At 43.9% G+C, this 17,264-nt stretch overlaps 1 protein-coding gene and 1 non-coding gene across 3 annotated transcripts in view; both read right to left on the bottom strand.

The window, feature by feature from the left end:
* LOC145350558 (cyclin-dependent kinase-like 4) overlaps nucleotides 1-15,974 on the bottom strand; it is a 55,625-nt gene extending 39,651 nt beyond the window's left edge. For both annotated transcript variants that reach the window (XM_080199759.1, XM_080199758.1), the window contains exon 1: nucleotides 15,807-15,974. In XM_080199759.1, the coding sequence (XP_080055885.1) occupies nucleotides 15,807-15,974 (168 nt within the window). The remainder of the gene's footprint in view (nucleotides 1-15,806) is intronic.
* Nucleotides 10,279-10,392, bottom strand: LOC145351231 (U5 spliceosomal RNA). The gene has a single exon (XR_013888352.1). It is a non-coding gene; the product is annotated as a U5 spliceosomal RNA (small nuclear RNA).
* Nucleotides 15,975-17,264: the final 1,290 nt, after the last annotated feature.

The following is a 17,264-nucleotide window of genomic DNA, read 5'->3' as shown; positions in this document are numbered from 1 at the left end:
GACGAGTGGCAAGTAACATTTGCACCACACAAATGCCAGGCAATGACCATCACCAATAAGAGACATTCTAATCACCATCTTTGACATTCAGTGGTGTTACCATCACTGAATCCCCCACTGTAACATCTTTAGGCTTACCATTGATCAGAATCTCAACTGGACTCACCACATTAACACAGTGGCTACAAGAATAGGTCAGAGACTAGGAATACTGCAGCAAGTAACTCACCTCCTGACTCCCCAAAGCCTATGCATCATCTATGAAGGCACAAGTCAGGAGTGTGATGGAATACTCCCCATTTGCCTGGATGGGTGCAGTTCCAACAATACATAAGAAGGATGACACCATCCAGGACAAAGCAGCCCACTTGATTGGCACCATATCTAGAAACATCCACTCCCTCCACCACTGATGTTCAGTAGCAGCAGTGTGTACTATCTAGAAGAAGCACTGCAGCAATTCACCAAAGATTCTTATACAGCATCTTCCAAACACATGACCACTTCCATCTAGAAGGACAAGGGCAGCAGATAAATGGGGAGACCACCACCTGCAAGTTCCCTTCCAAGCCACTCACCATCCTGACTTTGAAACATATCGCCATTCTTTTACTGTTGCTGGGTCAAAATCCTGGAATTCCCTCCTAACAGCATTGTGGATCAAGCTATAGCACATGGACTGCAGCGATTCAAGAAGGCAGTTCACCACCACCTTCTCAAAGGCAACTAGGAATGGGCAATAAATAATAGCCTGCCATGAATGAATAAAAAAAAAATCCTTAAAACCTACTATTTTGACCAAGCTTTTGACTGTCCTAATATCTCTTTATTTGGTTTAGTGTCAAATTCTGTTTGCTAATGCTCTTGTAAAGAGACTTGAGATGTTTTACTACATGAAAGGTGTTACATAAATACAAGTTGTTATTGGATCTACTTTACTACCCGTTCAGGCATTGCATTCCAGATCATTGCAACTCTAATCATGTACTGTGCATAAACTTGAAAATATAAAAGAAAATGTCCCTAGGGGGCTGCCTAGACAGTTTAGGATTAAAAGTGTAGGGTCACCAAAGGGCAAGGGTGAAGGCATGCAATAGTTTGGTAATTGTCGATTTACAAATTCAACAATAAATGTTATTGCACCCACAGCTGTGACTAATTTGTCTGTGATCCGCTTCCTACCGGGATGTCCATACCGTGCCCCTACCCATAGACATTCAGTGTTATTCTGTATGAGAGAGGCCCACCACCACCAAACCCCCTCCCCTTCACCCCAAGGGCATTGGTCCACTCAATGGTGCCCCCAGTCCTCACTCAGGCATGGCCCGGGCACTAAAGTGAATAGAGAACAGGTAGGAGTCAGACTTGGGTTGCAGCAGGACAGCATCACAGCATGTCAAGTAGTGAGTCATTATCACCCTCCAGCATGGACAAGGAATTTGCTAACGTGGCCAACCCAGGCCCAACACCTGGTGTGCTGTCAAGGAACCCATGGCAGGAAGTGTGGACAAAGATTGGGGGGCGATGGTGGGTGGGATTTGGAGTTGCTGGACCCCAGGTTTGTGAAACCCCCAAGGTTTGTGAACCTTGCTGCTATGAGGGCCTCCCTCACTGTCGTGCCCTGTTGGACCCTTGCTGCCGCCACTTGTCCTCCATCCCCTGGCTCCTCTTCGACCTCGTCCTCCACATCCTCATTGTCTGCCTCTTCCTCAGAAGCATCTGCCTGGTTCTCCTCCTCTTCCAGTATGTTTTCCTGCTGCTGTACCAGGTTGTAGAGTGCACAGCAGACTATCATGTTGTGGGAGACCTGCGGGGACTGTGCTGGAAGGCACCATCGGAGCAGTGGCAGTGGAACCACATCTGCAGGAGCCCAATGCACTACTCAATGATGGACTAGGTGACAGCATAGGCTTCATTATAATGGTTCCTCACATCAGTTTCGGGCCTCCACACTGGCATTACCAGCCATGACTCAGAGAGTAGCCCTTGTCTCCACGAGCCATCTCAGCAGACTGGGGTGGCACTTGAAGAATCCAGGGATGTCCAAGCTCCACAACATGTAAGTGTCACATATGCTCCCTGGGTCCAGCGCACACATCTGCATGTCCCACACCATGACAGTGGCTGAGACCCCCACTGCACACTGGAGGTTGGTGCTCAGTGGTACTCATTTCCTCACTCTCCTTCGCTGCTGCTACACCAGAGCCACACTTCAAAAGAGCATGATGTTAGCCAGATGGTCACAGACTATCTGACTATTAAGGGACTGGAATCCCTTCCGATTGATAAAGGGCACCCCTTGGTCGAATGGGGCCTGCAAAGCAATGTGTGTTCCATTAATAGCACCCTGCAAATCAGGCATCCCACTGATTGCAGTGAAGCCTGCAGCTAGGCTCCTGTCAAAGTGGATATAGTCGCCTGTCCAGATGTATAGGGCATCCATCATCTCATGGATACATTTGTGTGCAGAGGACTGGGAGATGCTGCAGAGCTCTCTGCTGGAGGCCTGAAAGGACCCAATGGAGTAGAAGTTGAGGGCCACCATGACCTTCACTGCTGAAGCGAGTGGGTATCCAACTGCCCCATGAGGTTTCCCTACTGAGCCAGAGTCTGTGATGGCACATGGCACCCGGCAGCTCATTAAAGGACATGCGGGTCCTGCAAACCTTGGGTCTCCATCTCCATTGACCTCTGCCCTCTCCCATCCCACCTCCCCTCAGGCTGATAGGCAGCTGCATCCTGGCCCTGACCAGCAGCCCCCTGTCCTCCTGCTGCAGCTTCTGGCTTGGGCTGGCCTTGCGGACGACTGTCTCCCTCAGCCACAGCAGCCATGAGAATAACCACCAGCTCTATTGGCTCCTATGGCTCACAGTTGAGACAGATGATGAAGAAGCACCCTTGTAGCCTTCATGCAACGGGTGGCCATTGTAGGGAGCACTGCAAAATTCACACAGTGTGAGGAGTCATGTTAATACCTGTCAAGCTCCCTTAATTGAAGCAGCAGCTGCCCCACCTGGTTTTTGTCACTGTTTGTGAGACCTGGGATGGAATGTCCACAATAAATCGTAAAGCCTGTCCAGCAGACAGATGGCAGGGTAACCAGTGTGACATTAGTGGGGTTGGGACTCAGCCTCATATCCAATCCCTTGGGCGCCAGTTCAGCAGCCAGGGGAGACGCACGCAACACTAGCACCAAGCCTGAATTGAGGACCCCCAAACTGACACAAACCTTCCCCAAACCCCCGCACCCATACAAGCACCTCACCATATCCCACACCATGACAGTGGCTGAGACCCCCACTGCACACTGGAGGTTGGTGCTCAGTGGTACTCATTTCCTCACTCTTCTTCGCTGCTGCTACACCGGACCCACACTTCAAAAGAGCAGAAATGATTTGTGACAGCGTGATGTCACATCAGAGAGATGGGAAGCAACCATGAGGGGGGAAACATGTGTGCTGAACTCACTAATGATATTGAGATCCATTTAAACTCATGCTAATAAGTTTCAAAAGGGGCCAGGAAGATAGCAAATCATTTTGAGCCATGCGCAAATTGGTTTTTGAGCATGTCATGCTATTTTCTCAGCTCACAATGCTAATCACTAGACGTAGCAAGATGGTAGAATCGCACCCTAAGTAAATGTTTTCCTCAGTTTGTCAGGACTGATGCTTTTCATGTTGTTTTCAATCAATGTTATCCGAAACCCCTGTTCAATGGAATATGTTGAAATTAATTAAATTCTGGACTCATATTATGGCACTGAGAGTTGAATTCCTTTAAAGGAAGCAGTTGCCAAGTAAGACTGTTACAGATTTAAATCTTGAATTAAAAAAACTCCTCGCCACGGTGGGTACAACATGAACTTAAAATGAACCTTAGAGGCACATTCATAGGGAACCTAAAGAACAATAAAATCCAGGCCCAGCTTTTGAGCAAATAAATTGACATGGAAGGAGATTTGTGATGAGGCCACAGATATGGAAATGGCTGGAAGAGATAGTTACAAATTTCAAGGGCCACAGAAGCAGTCTACTCAGTTTTAGTAAGATCCAGGCCACAGCAACCACTGTTCATAATCTCAGAGTCAAATTTAGATGTTTTTGTTGCCATGGTAGCTACCAACCATTCAAACTGCTATCCCTGTGGTAAAGTCAGCCATATCCAGTTGGCATAAAGGACTAGGTATGTCCTAGTAAGTGGTAATGTTTATGTTGTGCTAAAGAACTAAAGCTAATTCAGGGGTCTGAAAATCTTGGGTTCTGCAGGATCACTTGACTCCTGACCTCAATATGGTTTTGGACCAAACACAAACAAAAGAACAAAATTTCAGAGATGAGGTGAAAGTGATTGCCCTAATCATCAAAGTTACCTAAGCTTTGTGCGTCCACCAGCACACTGGACCTTTGAATGTGAAAGTCTGAAACATTCAGTTGTCGACAGTTCATTAAACTGAAATTAAAGAGCGTCCTTCACAAAATTAATGGACTTCCGGCAGCGGTTGATGTTAATATGTGTCCCTGCAAACACCCAAACACCATTTTGAAGAGCACATTCGTCATGCAGACATGTGATTTTCTGCAGTCCAAAGGTCCTGACAGCACATAGGTGATTTTTTTCTCTGAGTAGCACAGTCTATCGCAGATCTTGCACAGTACAGGTCTGATTATGTTGCATTTCCAACTCCAGAGAGGACTTGATGTGATTAATTATGACCTTGGACAGAAATATATAGTCCACATTAAGCATGAAATGCATCATCAATATCTGATTTCTCCCTTTTCTCCCTCCTAATATTTTTTTCATGAATTCTGACAATACTGCCAGCCAGAAGCATATTCTTGTACACTTCCAGTAGGCTAGGACAATCTGGTCAACTAAAACCTCTGTGATAGAAGATAGGAAGGACCAGGAGGCTGTGCTGTCAATGAGATTTGCTGATACTTAGTGAGACAGGTTGCAATGACATTACCAAGCTGTCATCTTCCTTCAGGCTGCTGACCACTCAACTCTTTGCTCGTACCTTTTGGAAGAAGAAACAGAAGCATATCTCATTTTGTTTCACAGTGCAAATGCTGGACTAGAAGATGGTCTTGGAGGTCTCCATAGCAAAGAGCAAGGCCAAATGGCTCTTCATCTCTTGGAAGCTCTCCATGACATCAACCCAATCAAATACAGTAGGAGTAGATTCTGCAGGCTCTTCTGGAGTTGGGTCATTTTTCCCTTCTCTCACTTTCTGACTCAGTTTTCATCTTTGAAGATGAAAAGCCTCTTGATGTTTGGCTCGATCACTGTGCGAAAGGGACCCAAAGGCAAGTTTCATGGTTCTCCAAACTTTAAAATCTTTCTTGATATTTTCTGTCTTCAACAGTTTCATGTCCAGTTTCCATATTCACCTGCCAAGCCTCTGGTCTTCCTATAGATGACAAATGCCACTAGCTTTCAGAGGTTGTGAGACTTCTTACAGTGTTTACCCCAGTCTGATGCAGGCATCTCCACATCATCCTTCCTATAGGGACAGCAAACCAATAGCAGGCAGTGGTCAGAGAAGAACACAAGCTTGATGTCAGTGGATTTGACTGAATTGTCAGGGCTCAAACAGGAAAAACCTGAGAACCAGAATCTATCTGGTCTTGAACAAAAATATCTGACCAACTCTCTGACTTCAGGTTTGCAAAAGACATCATGCAGCTTAGCATCATTTACTGTTTCCATCAAGAATCTGGACAGTGGGATGGACTATCACCAGTCTACCACACTCAGTCAAGGACGATTCTTTGCACTGGAAAATGAGCAGGTTTTGGGCAAACTAAAGAATGTCTTTCACCAAGTTCATGATCTGATGACCTTGTGTTTCACTCCAATAATTCAATGAATTGGGACAAGAGCAAGATCACGTTCTTTGTGAACTGGGCTAATTGACCCTTTGTCACCTTTACCATCAAGTCAGATTATATTTCAGAGAGGCTGGACCATGTGCTTAAACTGGAAAGAGCATGTTTCTGGAGTATTATAAAGATTGGGCATATGGAAGCAATACTCACTCATCACCGTGGTTAAGAACCTGGTCAACTGGTGCAAGGTGCTCTGGGTTGGATCCATGGCTAAAACAGCATGGCAACAGGCATCAACACCAAAAACAACAAAGACACCTGATAACTACTTAATATGCTGCACATATGGCAGAACTTGCCTCTCGTGGAGTGTTCTCTTCAGCCATCAGCAACATTTTTATTTGATTATGGGATGTGGGCATCACTGGCTGGGCCAGCATTCAATGCCCATCGCTAGTTGCCATTGAACTGAGCTAGGTCATTTCAGAGAAAATTAAGAATCAACCACGTTGTTAAGTAGGCCAGATCAGGTAAGGATGGCAGATCATGCACCACATGAAGCATTATGGATCTGATTGGCAGCATATCCATCATCTTATTATATAGATGGAAGGATTTCAAAACTGGTCACCAGTTCTGAATACAGGTTATCAACCTGAACACATGAACACTAGAAATAGGAGCAGGAGTAGACCAAATGCACCTTTTGATTTGATTTGACTTGATTTATTATTGTCACATGTATTAGTGTACAGTGAAAAGTATTGTTTCTTGCATGCTATCCAAACATAGAGAAGGAAAGGAAAAGTGCAGCATGTAGTGTTACAGTCATAGCTAGGGTGTAGAGAAAGATCAACTTAGTGCTGATGGCAAGAGGGAAGAAACTGTTCTTGATTCGATTGGTACATGTCCTCAGACTTTTATATCTTTTTCCTGACGGAAAAAAGTGGCAGAGTCTGTCCGGGGTGCATGGGGTCCTTAATTATGTTGTCTCCTTTTCCAAGGCAGCAGGAAGTGTAGACAGTATCAATAGGTGGGATCCTTTGTAGTTTCTTGAGGTCTTGGACAGAACCGTATCAAGCTGCAGCACAGCCAGAAAGAATGGTTTTTATAGCATTTCTGTAAAAGTTGACGAGAGTCATCGTGGACATGCAAATTTCCTTAGTCTTCTGAGAAAGTACAGGCATTGGTGAGGTTAACTATAGTGTCAGCATGGAGGGACCAGGATAGGTTTCTGGTGATCTGGACACCTAAAAACTTGAAGCTGTCAACCATTTCTACTTTCTTTCCATTTATGTAGACGGGGCACTACTCTTCCTGAAGTCGATGACTATCTCCTTTGTTTTATTGACATTGAGGAAGAGATTATTGTCATTGCACGAGTTCATAAGATTCTCTATCTCTTTCCTGTACTCCATCTCGTCATTGTTTAAGATCCGACAACGGTGGTGTCATTCAGCAAACTTAAAAATCAAGTTAGAGGAGAATTTGGCCATTCGTGTATAAGGAGTATAGTAAGGGACTGAGAACACAGCCTTGTGGAACATCAGTGTTTAGGATGATCATGGAGGAGGTGTTGTTGCCTATCCTTACTGATTGCGGTCCATGGGTAAGGAAGGTCAAGGTGCAGTTGCAAAGGGAGGAACCAAGTCCCAGGCCATAGAGCTTGGAGATGAGTTTCAATGGAATAATGATGTTGAAGGCTGAGCTGTAGTCAAAAAATAGGAGTCTGATATAGGTGTCTTTGTTATCTAGGTGTTTCAGGGTTGAATGCAAGACCAGAGAGATGGCATCTGCTGTGGAACTGTTGCAGCAGCAGACGAACAGTATCGGATCCAGGCATTCTGGAGACCAGAATTAATTTGTGCCTTCAAGCTTCCCCTGCCATTCAATACAATTATGGCTGATTTTGGGCTACAACTCCACTTCTTGCCATTCCCCATATCCCTTGATTACCTGGGAGACCAAAAATCTGTCTATCCCAGCTTTAAGTGTATTCAATGATGGAAAAATCATAACTGTCTGGAGCAGAGAATTCAGCAGAAATCTAACTGGTATGACAACAATAATCTCTCCCTCAATGTCAACAAAACGAAGGAGATTGTCATCGACATCAGGAAGCATATGGAGAAGATGCCCCTGGCTACATCAACAGGGATAAAGTAGAAATGGTCGAACAGTTTTGGGTGTCCAGGTCATCAATAACCTGTCTTGGCTCCCCCAGTGTCGACACTATAGTTAAGAAAGCCCACCAACGCCTCTACTTTCTCAGAAGACTAAGGAAATTTGGTATGTTAGTTTCGACTCTCACCAACTTTTACTTTTGATAACTTTTACAGATGGACCATAGAAAGGACTCTTTCTGGTTATACCATAGCTTGGTATGGCTCCTGCTCTGCCCATGACCACAAGAAACTACCCAAACCATCACGCAAACCAGCCTTCCACCCATTGACTCTGTCTACACTTCCTGCTGCCTCAGCAAAGCAGCCAGCATAATTAAGGACCCCACAAATCCCAGACGTACGGTCTTCCACCTTCTTCCATCGGGAAAAAGATACAAAAGTCTGAGGTCACATACCAGTTGGCTCAAGAACAGTTTCTTTCCTGCTGCCATCAGACTTTTGAATTTGCATTAAGTTGATTTTTCTCTACACCCTAACTATGATTGTAACACTACATAATGCCATTATGCACTCTCTCTGTTCCTTCTCTGTGAACAGAATACTTTCTGTATAGCTCACAAGAGATAATACTTTTCACTGTATATTAGTACATGTGACAGCAGGAGCCATACCAAGCCGTGATGCAACCAGGAAGAATGCTTTCTATTGTGCATCTGTTGAAGTTCGCAAGTGTTGTAGCAGACATGCCAAACTTCCTTAGTCTCCTGAAAAAGTAAAGGCGTTAGTCGGCTTTCTTACCTATAGAGTCTGCCTGGAGGGACTAGGACGAATTGTTGGTGATCTGGACACCTAAAAACTTGTAGCTCTCGACCATTTCAGCCCCATAGATGTAGATGAGGGCATGCCCTGAAGTCGATGACTATCTCCTTCATTCTCATAGAATACTGCAATGCAGAAGGAGGCCATTCGGCCCATCGAGTCTGCATCGACCACAATCCCACCCAGACCATATCCCCATAAACCCATGCATTTTCCCTAGCTAGTCCCCCTGACACTGAGGATCAATTTAGCATAGCCAATCCACCTAACCCACACATGTTTAGACCATGGGAGGAAACCGGAGCACCCGGAGGAAACTCATGCAGACACGGGAATAGCGTTCAAACTCTCCACACAGACAATAATCCAAGCAAGGAATTGAAGCCAGGTACTGTGAGGCAGCAGTGCTAAGTGCAGTGCCACCATTGGCAATTTTGTTGACATTGAGGGAGGGATTATTGTCATCACACCAGTTCACCAGATTCTCTATTTCTTCCCTGTACCATCATTATTTGAGATCCTACCTACCAATCCAGGTCTCATTGAAATGTAAAGATTTTTAACAGGCAAGGAGACATCAAGTATCTATGGTAAATGGATAGAATGTGAGTGTGGGAGTGTGGGGACTGAGTCAGGTTTGCTTGTGTGTTGGGGGGGTGAGAGAGGGTGCTCAGACTGCGTCCATACAGTAGTTGCCCAGTTTTCTTTTGCAAAACTATTCGCACAAAATCTGAAAACACGTTACAAAACATTTCAAATTGTTGTCAAAGTCACAAGAAATTTTAATGAACTTCATCCAGGTGTGCCTGTTCAAAACGATCCACGCATTTTCAGATGGTCCCCAACAGAAACAAACTCTTAAGCTTGCCAAACAGCAAACTCTAAGAACATAAGAAATAGGAGCAGGAGTAGGCCACCTAGCCCTTCGAGCCTGCCCCGCCATTCAATAAGATCATGGCTGATCTGAAGTGGCTCAGTTCTACTTTCCCGCCTTCTCCCCATAACCCTTAATCCCCTTGCCTACCAAAAACCTATCTACCCACGTCTTAAATATATTTAGCGAGGCAGCCTCCACCACTTCAACGGGCAGAGAATTCCAGAGATTCACCACCCTTTCAGTGAAGAAGTTCCTCCTCAGCGCCATTCTAAACTGCCCCCCCTTATCTTGAGGCTGTGCCCTCTAGTCCTGCTGTCCTTTCTGCGCGGGAAGAACCTCTCCACCTCTACCCTATCCATCCCATTCATCATCATGTACATCTCAATGAGATCTCCCCTCATCATTCTAAACTCTAACGAGTACAAGCCTAGTTTATTCAGCCTCTCCTCATAGCTCAACCCCCGTATCAGCCTAGCAAACCTCCTCTGCACTCCCTCCAAAACTAAAATATCCTTGCACAAGTGCAGTGATCAAAACTGCACTCAGTGCCAGTTGCAGCAAGATCAGACAACTTTCAACCATTGAAACACAATAAATAAATTCTTTCTTTAAAGTATAAGACAGCCCCACCAAAGTAGGGCCACAAAAAATTATTTCAAACTCTGAGTGTTCCTCTCCACGGAAATCTTTAGTAAAAGGCGAAAGATTTATACGATCTGAAGAGAAACCAGAGCATACTAATAACTAATTACAGCTCCTGATACCCAAGCAACAACATACCTCTTTAACATTGTACTGAGCCACAAGAACCAACATCCAGAAAAAAATACACAATGAGGAAACCTAAATGAAATATTTAATCTGTGAAATCTATTGTCACCACCTGAACTTCTATTGCTTTTCTTTTACAAAGTTCCTTGTAGAATATTATAGGTATGTAAATGAGATGTTTCCTGTGGGCTGGGTTTACAGTGACGTGTACAATTCTCACTTCGTAGTTTACGTTGGCTGTTTATCTTCTTTCTGTGTTTCAACATTCAGATTCAAATTATGGAGTAGCACGGTAATCGAAGTGTTTTAGTTTACACAATAGCGAGCAGCTACAGAACTCAGAGCCGTGCATAGAAAGAAGAATCGACGTTTAAATATTTATACCGGCATTTACGTTTACATTTAACCATGTAAGCAAGGCCTCTTCAGTAGTCATCATTTTAACTATTTATCTGTATTAGTCATCAAGTTTCTGTTGCAATCAGGGCACAAGCAAAATCTGCCAAAAGACTGCGAAATTTTGTGCGAATTGCGCACAATATCACGTTACGCCTAAATGCCCTCAAACATTTATGGCTTGTCAAGCAATTCTCCGCCCATTTGTATCTCCACCCATAAAATTGCCCTTGCCCCAAGGTTGCAGAGCATTCTGTACGAGCTTCCTGTAGTTATTTACAGGCATTCAAAGTTTGGGATGGATTTTCAGATGCAGCAGGAAACAGTCATTTCGAGGCGTTTTATTCCCACTTTTGAAACACTTAAAAAAAATCTGAGACCAGCATTGTATTTTCTACTTTTAATGCGTTTTATACTGTACACGTCACATTAACAATTAAAATGATTCGCAGATTGCAGGTTCTTAAATATGCGTAACTAATGTACATAAATGACGGAAATCAGTGAAACTATTATTAAGTGCTTAAGGCGTGAGTTCTGTGTTTCCTTCAGCCCTGGTTGTGCTTTCATTTAGGAAATAGGAAAATACCCAAACTACGAAGTGAAAGTAGCATTTACATTCATATTGAAGCCAGCAACAATATTTAAAATATTTCTGATGCAATACATATTTACAACATTCAGCATTCAAATTAGAATGTAGAAACTCTTATGAAGTAACCAATTCTAAATGCAATTAAATTGGTGTCATGTGTTTTTAATTTTCAGGTGAAGTACCTCGGGATGGTTCTTGTTGTTGTAAATTTGAATAAAGCATTGGTCTTTTTTGATTTCAAAAATATACTTTATTCATAAATACTCTGAAGTAAACCATTGCAGAAACAACATTTCCAATAATTACAAACAATGCAAAACACAGTCATATTTACAATACTTGTGCTCAGTTCCGAGATATTACATTCACTACAGTTTAGTTCTTTAACAAACTATATACATTCGTCACATTTCACTGTGTGCTGTTTTTACAGATTGGCACACAGTTACGCAGTCCAAGGATTTTTTTACAGTTACTGGCCCCTTGGTTCGCTTTGGTTGAAAGGCTTTAAATGGTGGCCTTTCCACATTGTGTCTTTGTGGCAGCTGCCCCAAGCTTGAGAGTGTCCCTCAACATGTAGTCCTGGACCTTGGAATGTGCCAGTTTGCAACACTTGATCAAGGACAAATCTTTGCACTGGAAGATCATTAAGTTTCAGGTGGACCAAAGAGCCCCCTTCAATGAGTTAATGACCCTCCAGCAGCAATTGATATTTGTCTCGGTGTGCGTCCCTGGAAACAGCCCATAGAGCACAGAATCCTGCATCACTGAGCTGCTTGAGATGAATCTCAATAAATACCACTGCATCTCACTCCAAACCTTCTTTGCAATGGAACATTCCACAAGGAAGTGTGCAACCATCTCATCACCCCTGCAGTCACTTCAAGGGCAGTGTGCGATGGTGTTGAGACCTCGAGCGTGCATGAAGGATTTGATGAGTAGTGCCCTTCTCACCACCAGCCAAGCCAGGTCTGGGTGCTTGTTTGAAAGTTCTGGTGATGAGGCATTCTGCCAGATGACACTGACAGTCTGCTTAGGGAACCATCGAAAGGATCCACATCGCCATTTCCCTCAGGGCGTCAAGGACATTACATGCTGACCACTGCTTGATTGCCATGTGGTCAAAGGTGTGTTTCTGGAAAACTTTTTCTACGAAGGACAGATGCTGCAGTATGGTCCAAAACTTGGAGCATTCCGTGGCAGCATGGCTAGACCAATCCTCCGCAACACTTTGGACAGGTAGAACCTCAAAAGTAGTAGCACTTGGTGTTAGCATACCAAGGATCTACAGACAGCTTGATGCAGCTGCACACAAAGGTAGCCATCAGGATGAGGGTGGTGTAGGGAACATTTTTCCCTCTCTTTTCCAGAGATTTATGCATCGCCAGATAAATTTGAAGATGGCCTGGGTAATTGCTACTGCGCAGGATTTGGGGATAGGCCAGACCTGCGCTACATATAATGAAACAGACACTACCTCACACTAGATGACCAGGTTTTTGCCGGTGATAGGGAGGGAGCATTGCTCCCACAAGCCCAATTTCTACTTTACTTTGGCAATGCGTTTTTCCCAGTTTTTGGCACAAGCCACCACTGCTCCAAACCATATCCCCAGCACCATAAGGTAGTCTGTCCTGATAGTGAAGGGGATAAACGATCGGTCAGCCCAGTTCCCAAAGAACATAGATTTGTTCTGGCCCCGGTTGACTTTGGCTCCCGAGGCCAGCTCTAACTGCTCACAGAGGAATTAGCCTGGAGGACCCTGCGAACAGACGATAGGTCCAAGCAGAAGACAGCCACATCATCCACGTACAGGGAGGCTTTGACCTACGTGCTTCCACTGCCTGAAATATGCCTGGGTCCTTTCTGATGGCCTCGACAAAGAGTTCAATGCAACACACAAAAAGACTAAGGAGAGAGGGCAGCCTTGCCTGACTCCAGACCTGATCTGAAAACGATCTGATTCCCACCCATTGATTGAGACTGTGCTATTTATACAGTCGGATCCGAATGCGGATTCCCTCCCCAAAGCTCATCTTGAACATAGAACATTAGAGCACAAAACAGGCCCTCTAGCCTTCAGTGTTGTGCCAAGCTATGTCCAATCCCAAGATCAAGCTATCCCACTCCCTATAATTCTGGTGTGCTTCGTGTAGCTATCCAATAACCGCTTGAAAGTTCCTAAAGTGTCCGACTCCACCATCACAGCAGGCAGTCAATTCCACACCCCAACCACTCTCTGAGTGAAGAATCTACCTCGGACATCCCTCCTATATCTCCTACCAGGAACCTTATAGTTATGCCCCCTAGTAACAGCGTCATCCACCCGAGGAAATAGTCTCTGCACGTCCACTCTATCAATCCCTCTCATCATCTTATAAACCTCTATTAAGTTGCCTCTCATCTTCCTCCACTCCAAAAAGAAAAGCACCAGCTCCCTCAACCTTTCCTCATAAGATCTACCCTCCAAACCAGGCAGCATCCTGGTAAATCTCCTCTGCACTCTCTCCAATGCTTCCACATCCTTCTTATGATGAGTGACCAGAACTGAACACAATATTCCAAATGTGGTCTCATCAGCATCCGGTATAGTCGCAGCATAACCTCACAGCTCTTAAACTCAAACCCTCTGTTAATAAACGCTAACGATGTAGAGATGCCAGCGTTGGACTGGGGTAAACACAGTAAGAAGTCTCACAACACCAGGTTACACACAGAGCACATTCATCATGTTGGTGTGTGGTATTCTGTCAAATGCCTTCTCCTGGTCTAGGCTGATGGGACAGATGTCCACCTGCCTGTCCTATAGGCAATCGTATTCCTGAGTAGCACAAGGCTATCAGAGATCTTCCTGCCGGGTACAGTACAGGTTCGATCAGGATGGATTACTGACACCAGAGCAGACTTGACCTGGTTGGCAATGACCTTGGCTAGAATTTTGTAACCCATGTTCAACAAAAATGGGTCACCAATTTCTAATTTCTTCCCTTTCCTCCTTCTGCTTGTAGATGAGAGTAATGATACCTTATGGATTCTGACATGCTGCCTTCCAAAAGCACACTCTCTTATACTTCCAGCAGGTCTGGGCCCGTCAAGTCCTACAACGTCAAGTAAAATTCAACCAGTAAGCCACCACTTCCGGGAGTTTTACCCTTCTGAAAGGACTCAATGGCCTTTGTCAGCTCATCCAGAGATAACGGTCTGTCCAGGCTCTCCCACTCGCTGTCATTTAAGACCTCCATGATAGACAACAGGAAAAACTGGGAGGCCATGCTGTCTGTTGGCTTCAAATCATACAGTCCGGCATAGAAGGATTTGCAGATCCTTAGAATGTCAGACTGCGATTACTTGACAGATCCACCTTCTTCCTTCAGGCTGCTGATCACAGAAGTCCCTCTGCGCGCCTTTTGGAAGAAGAAACACAAGCACCTTTCATTCTGCCCCACGGAGCACACTCTGGATCAGAAGTTACCTTGGAGCCTCCGAGGCAGACAGTGAGGCTCGCTGGCTCTTCACCTCCTGGAGATCGTCCTTGACATCAACCCTCATTGGACTAATTCTGCATGTTTTTCTAGAGTCGGGACATTTCCCCGCATCTCTCCCTGGCCTTCTGGACCCCTTTATGGATGAAGAACCTTTTGATGTTTTCCTTAATTGTTTCCCACCAGAGCGATGGAGACTCAGTGATGGGTTTCACAGTTCTCCAATCCTGGTAAACCCTTTTGAGTTCCTCGAGGTTCTCTGGGGTCAACAAGTCTATGTTTAACTTCCAAGACCCCCTGCCCACTGTTTGGTTTTCCTCTGGGTTACAGTTCGCCAGTAGAAGACAGTGGTCAGAGAAGAACACTGGCTTGACGTCAGTGACCTGACCGTGAGCACGCAGGACACAAACTATTATAAAAATATTTGGGGTCTGGTATAACTTTATAATATACCTTGGGGCTTCTGATCTGGTCCCTAACAGACTCCATACCTCAAACATTTTCACATTTTTTATAACTGGACCTTGAATCAAAACAGCAAAATACCTTTATTTTAACTGGTGAGTTAAGTTTCTTCCAAAGAGCTTGATTAATAAGACAGTAAAACTGGTGGCTTAGAATTAATTTCAACATTGTAATGAAGTCAGACTTAAATGACTACAAACACTTGGAAATTGCATGGGGGAATTATGATGTGTAAACCCAAAGAACATATGATTATAAGAAGTGCAATAGTAGAAAGGTGTTCTGAAGTGCTTCCATTAAAAACATGAAGATAATTATTTTCTGCTATTACAGTTTTTCTAATGATATTAATAGCAGTAATTAAATACAACATGAAAAGAATGCACCAATGATGACTTTTTACTAAAAATATGGAAAACATAACAGACTTTGAAGTCATACCTTTAACATACGGATCTCTCTCACAGCTATCTTCTTTATGAATGGGTCATCTTCTGATTCCACAAATTTTTTAATGGCAACAATTTGCCCTGTATCTTTGTTTCGGCTCTTGAACACTACACTATAAGAACCTTCACCAATTTTTGCAAGTTTTTCATATTTTTCCATTTGTTCACTATATATATTTAGGATAACTGACTTCAGTGCAGCAGCATTGGTAATTCTGAATGCAGAGCAAATTAAATTGACTTATGTCTTACAAATTAAAGCCACAAGTGCAGAAGAAAATCTGAAACCAATGAAACATGGTGGGTAATTTTTTTCCAAACAGGAGTTAGTTGCCTGTAAAGAGAAAAAAAATCATATGAAACCATTGTATATTCAATTATTGTCAGAAGTCTCACAACACCAGCTTAAAGTCCAACAGGTTTATTTGGTAGCAAAAGCCACTAGCTTTTGGAGCGCTGCTCCTTCATTAAGAAGGTGAGAGTTCTGTTTACAAACAGGGCATATAAAGACACAAACTCAATTTATAAAATAATAGTTGGAATGTGAGTCTTCACAGATAATCAAGTCTTAAAGTTACAGACAATGTGAGTGGAGAGAGGGTTAAGCACAGATTAAAGAGATGTGTATTATCTCCAGCCAGGACAGTTAGTGAACTGTCCTGGCTGTGTGCTTTAACCTGGTGTTGAGAGACTACTTACTGTGTTTACCCCAGTCCATCGCCGGCATCTCCACATCATATTCAATTATTGAAGTGGAATACATTACAGGAATGCTGTAAATAAGTAGAACATTAGATTGCATCTACAGTTATTCACAAGCTGAACTCGGACTCTCAGTAAGTATGAAATATCCAAACATTGTATGCTGAATAGTAAAGGGAACCTCTTATCAGTCACCAAATAATTGGTGATCTTGTTTGAAATGAATAGATGAAATTACTTAATATGTTAACTGTTAGCCTGCTTTTTTAATTGACAATTTACTAAAAAGAGGGAAAGGTGTCATTGCCTTCACAGAATCATAGAAACCCTACAGTGCAGAAAGAGGCATTTTGGCCCATCACTGACCACCCAGGCCCTACCCCCATATCCCTACATATTTACCCGCTAATCCCTCTAACTTACACATCTCAGGATACTAAGGGGCAATTTTAGCATGGCCAATCAACCTAACCCACACATCTCTGGACTATGGGAGGAAACCGGAGTACCTGGAGGAAACCCACACAGACACGAAGAGAACGTGCAAACTCCACACAGACAGTGACCCAAGCTGGGAATCAAACCAGGTCCCAGGAGCTGTGAAGCAGCAGTGCGTACCACTGTGCTACCGTGCCGCCCCTTCAATGCCTTCAATCACAGCATTTGAAATTAAGTTATCATAGAATCATAGAATCTTACAGTGCCATTCGGCCCATCGAGTCTGCACTGACCAGAATCCCACTTTGGC

The sequence above is a fragment of the Carcharhinus amblyrhynchos genome, chromosome 12 (assembly GCF_965287045.1).
Source record: "Carcharhinus amblyrhynchos chromosome 12, sCarAmb.v2.hapA, whole genome shotgun sequence".
NCBI classification, from domain to species: domain Eukaryota; kingdom Metazoa; phylum Chordata; class Chondrichthyes; order Carcharhiniformes; family Carcharhinidae; genus Carcharhinus; species Carcharhinus amblyrhynchos.
This window is presented reverse-complemented; position numbering and strand designations above follow the sequence as displayed.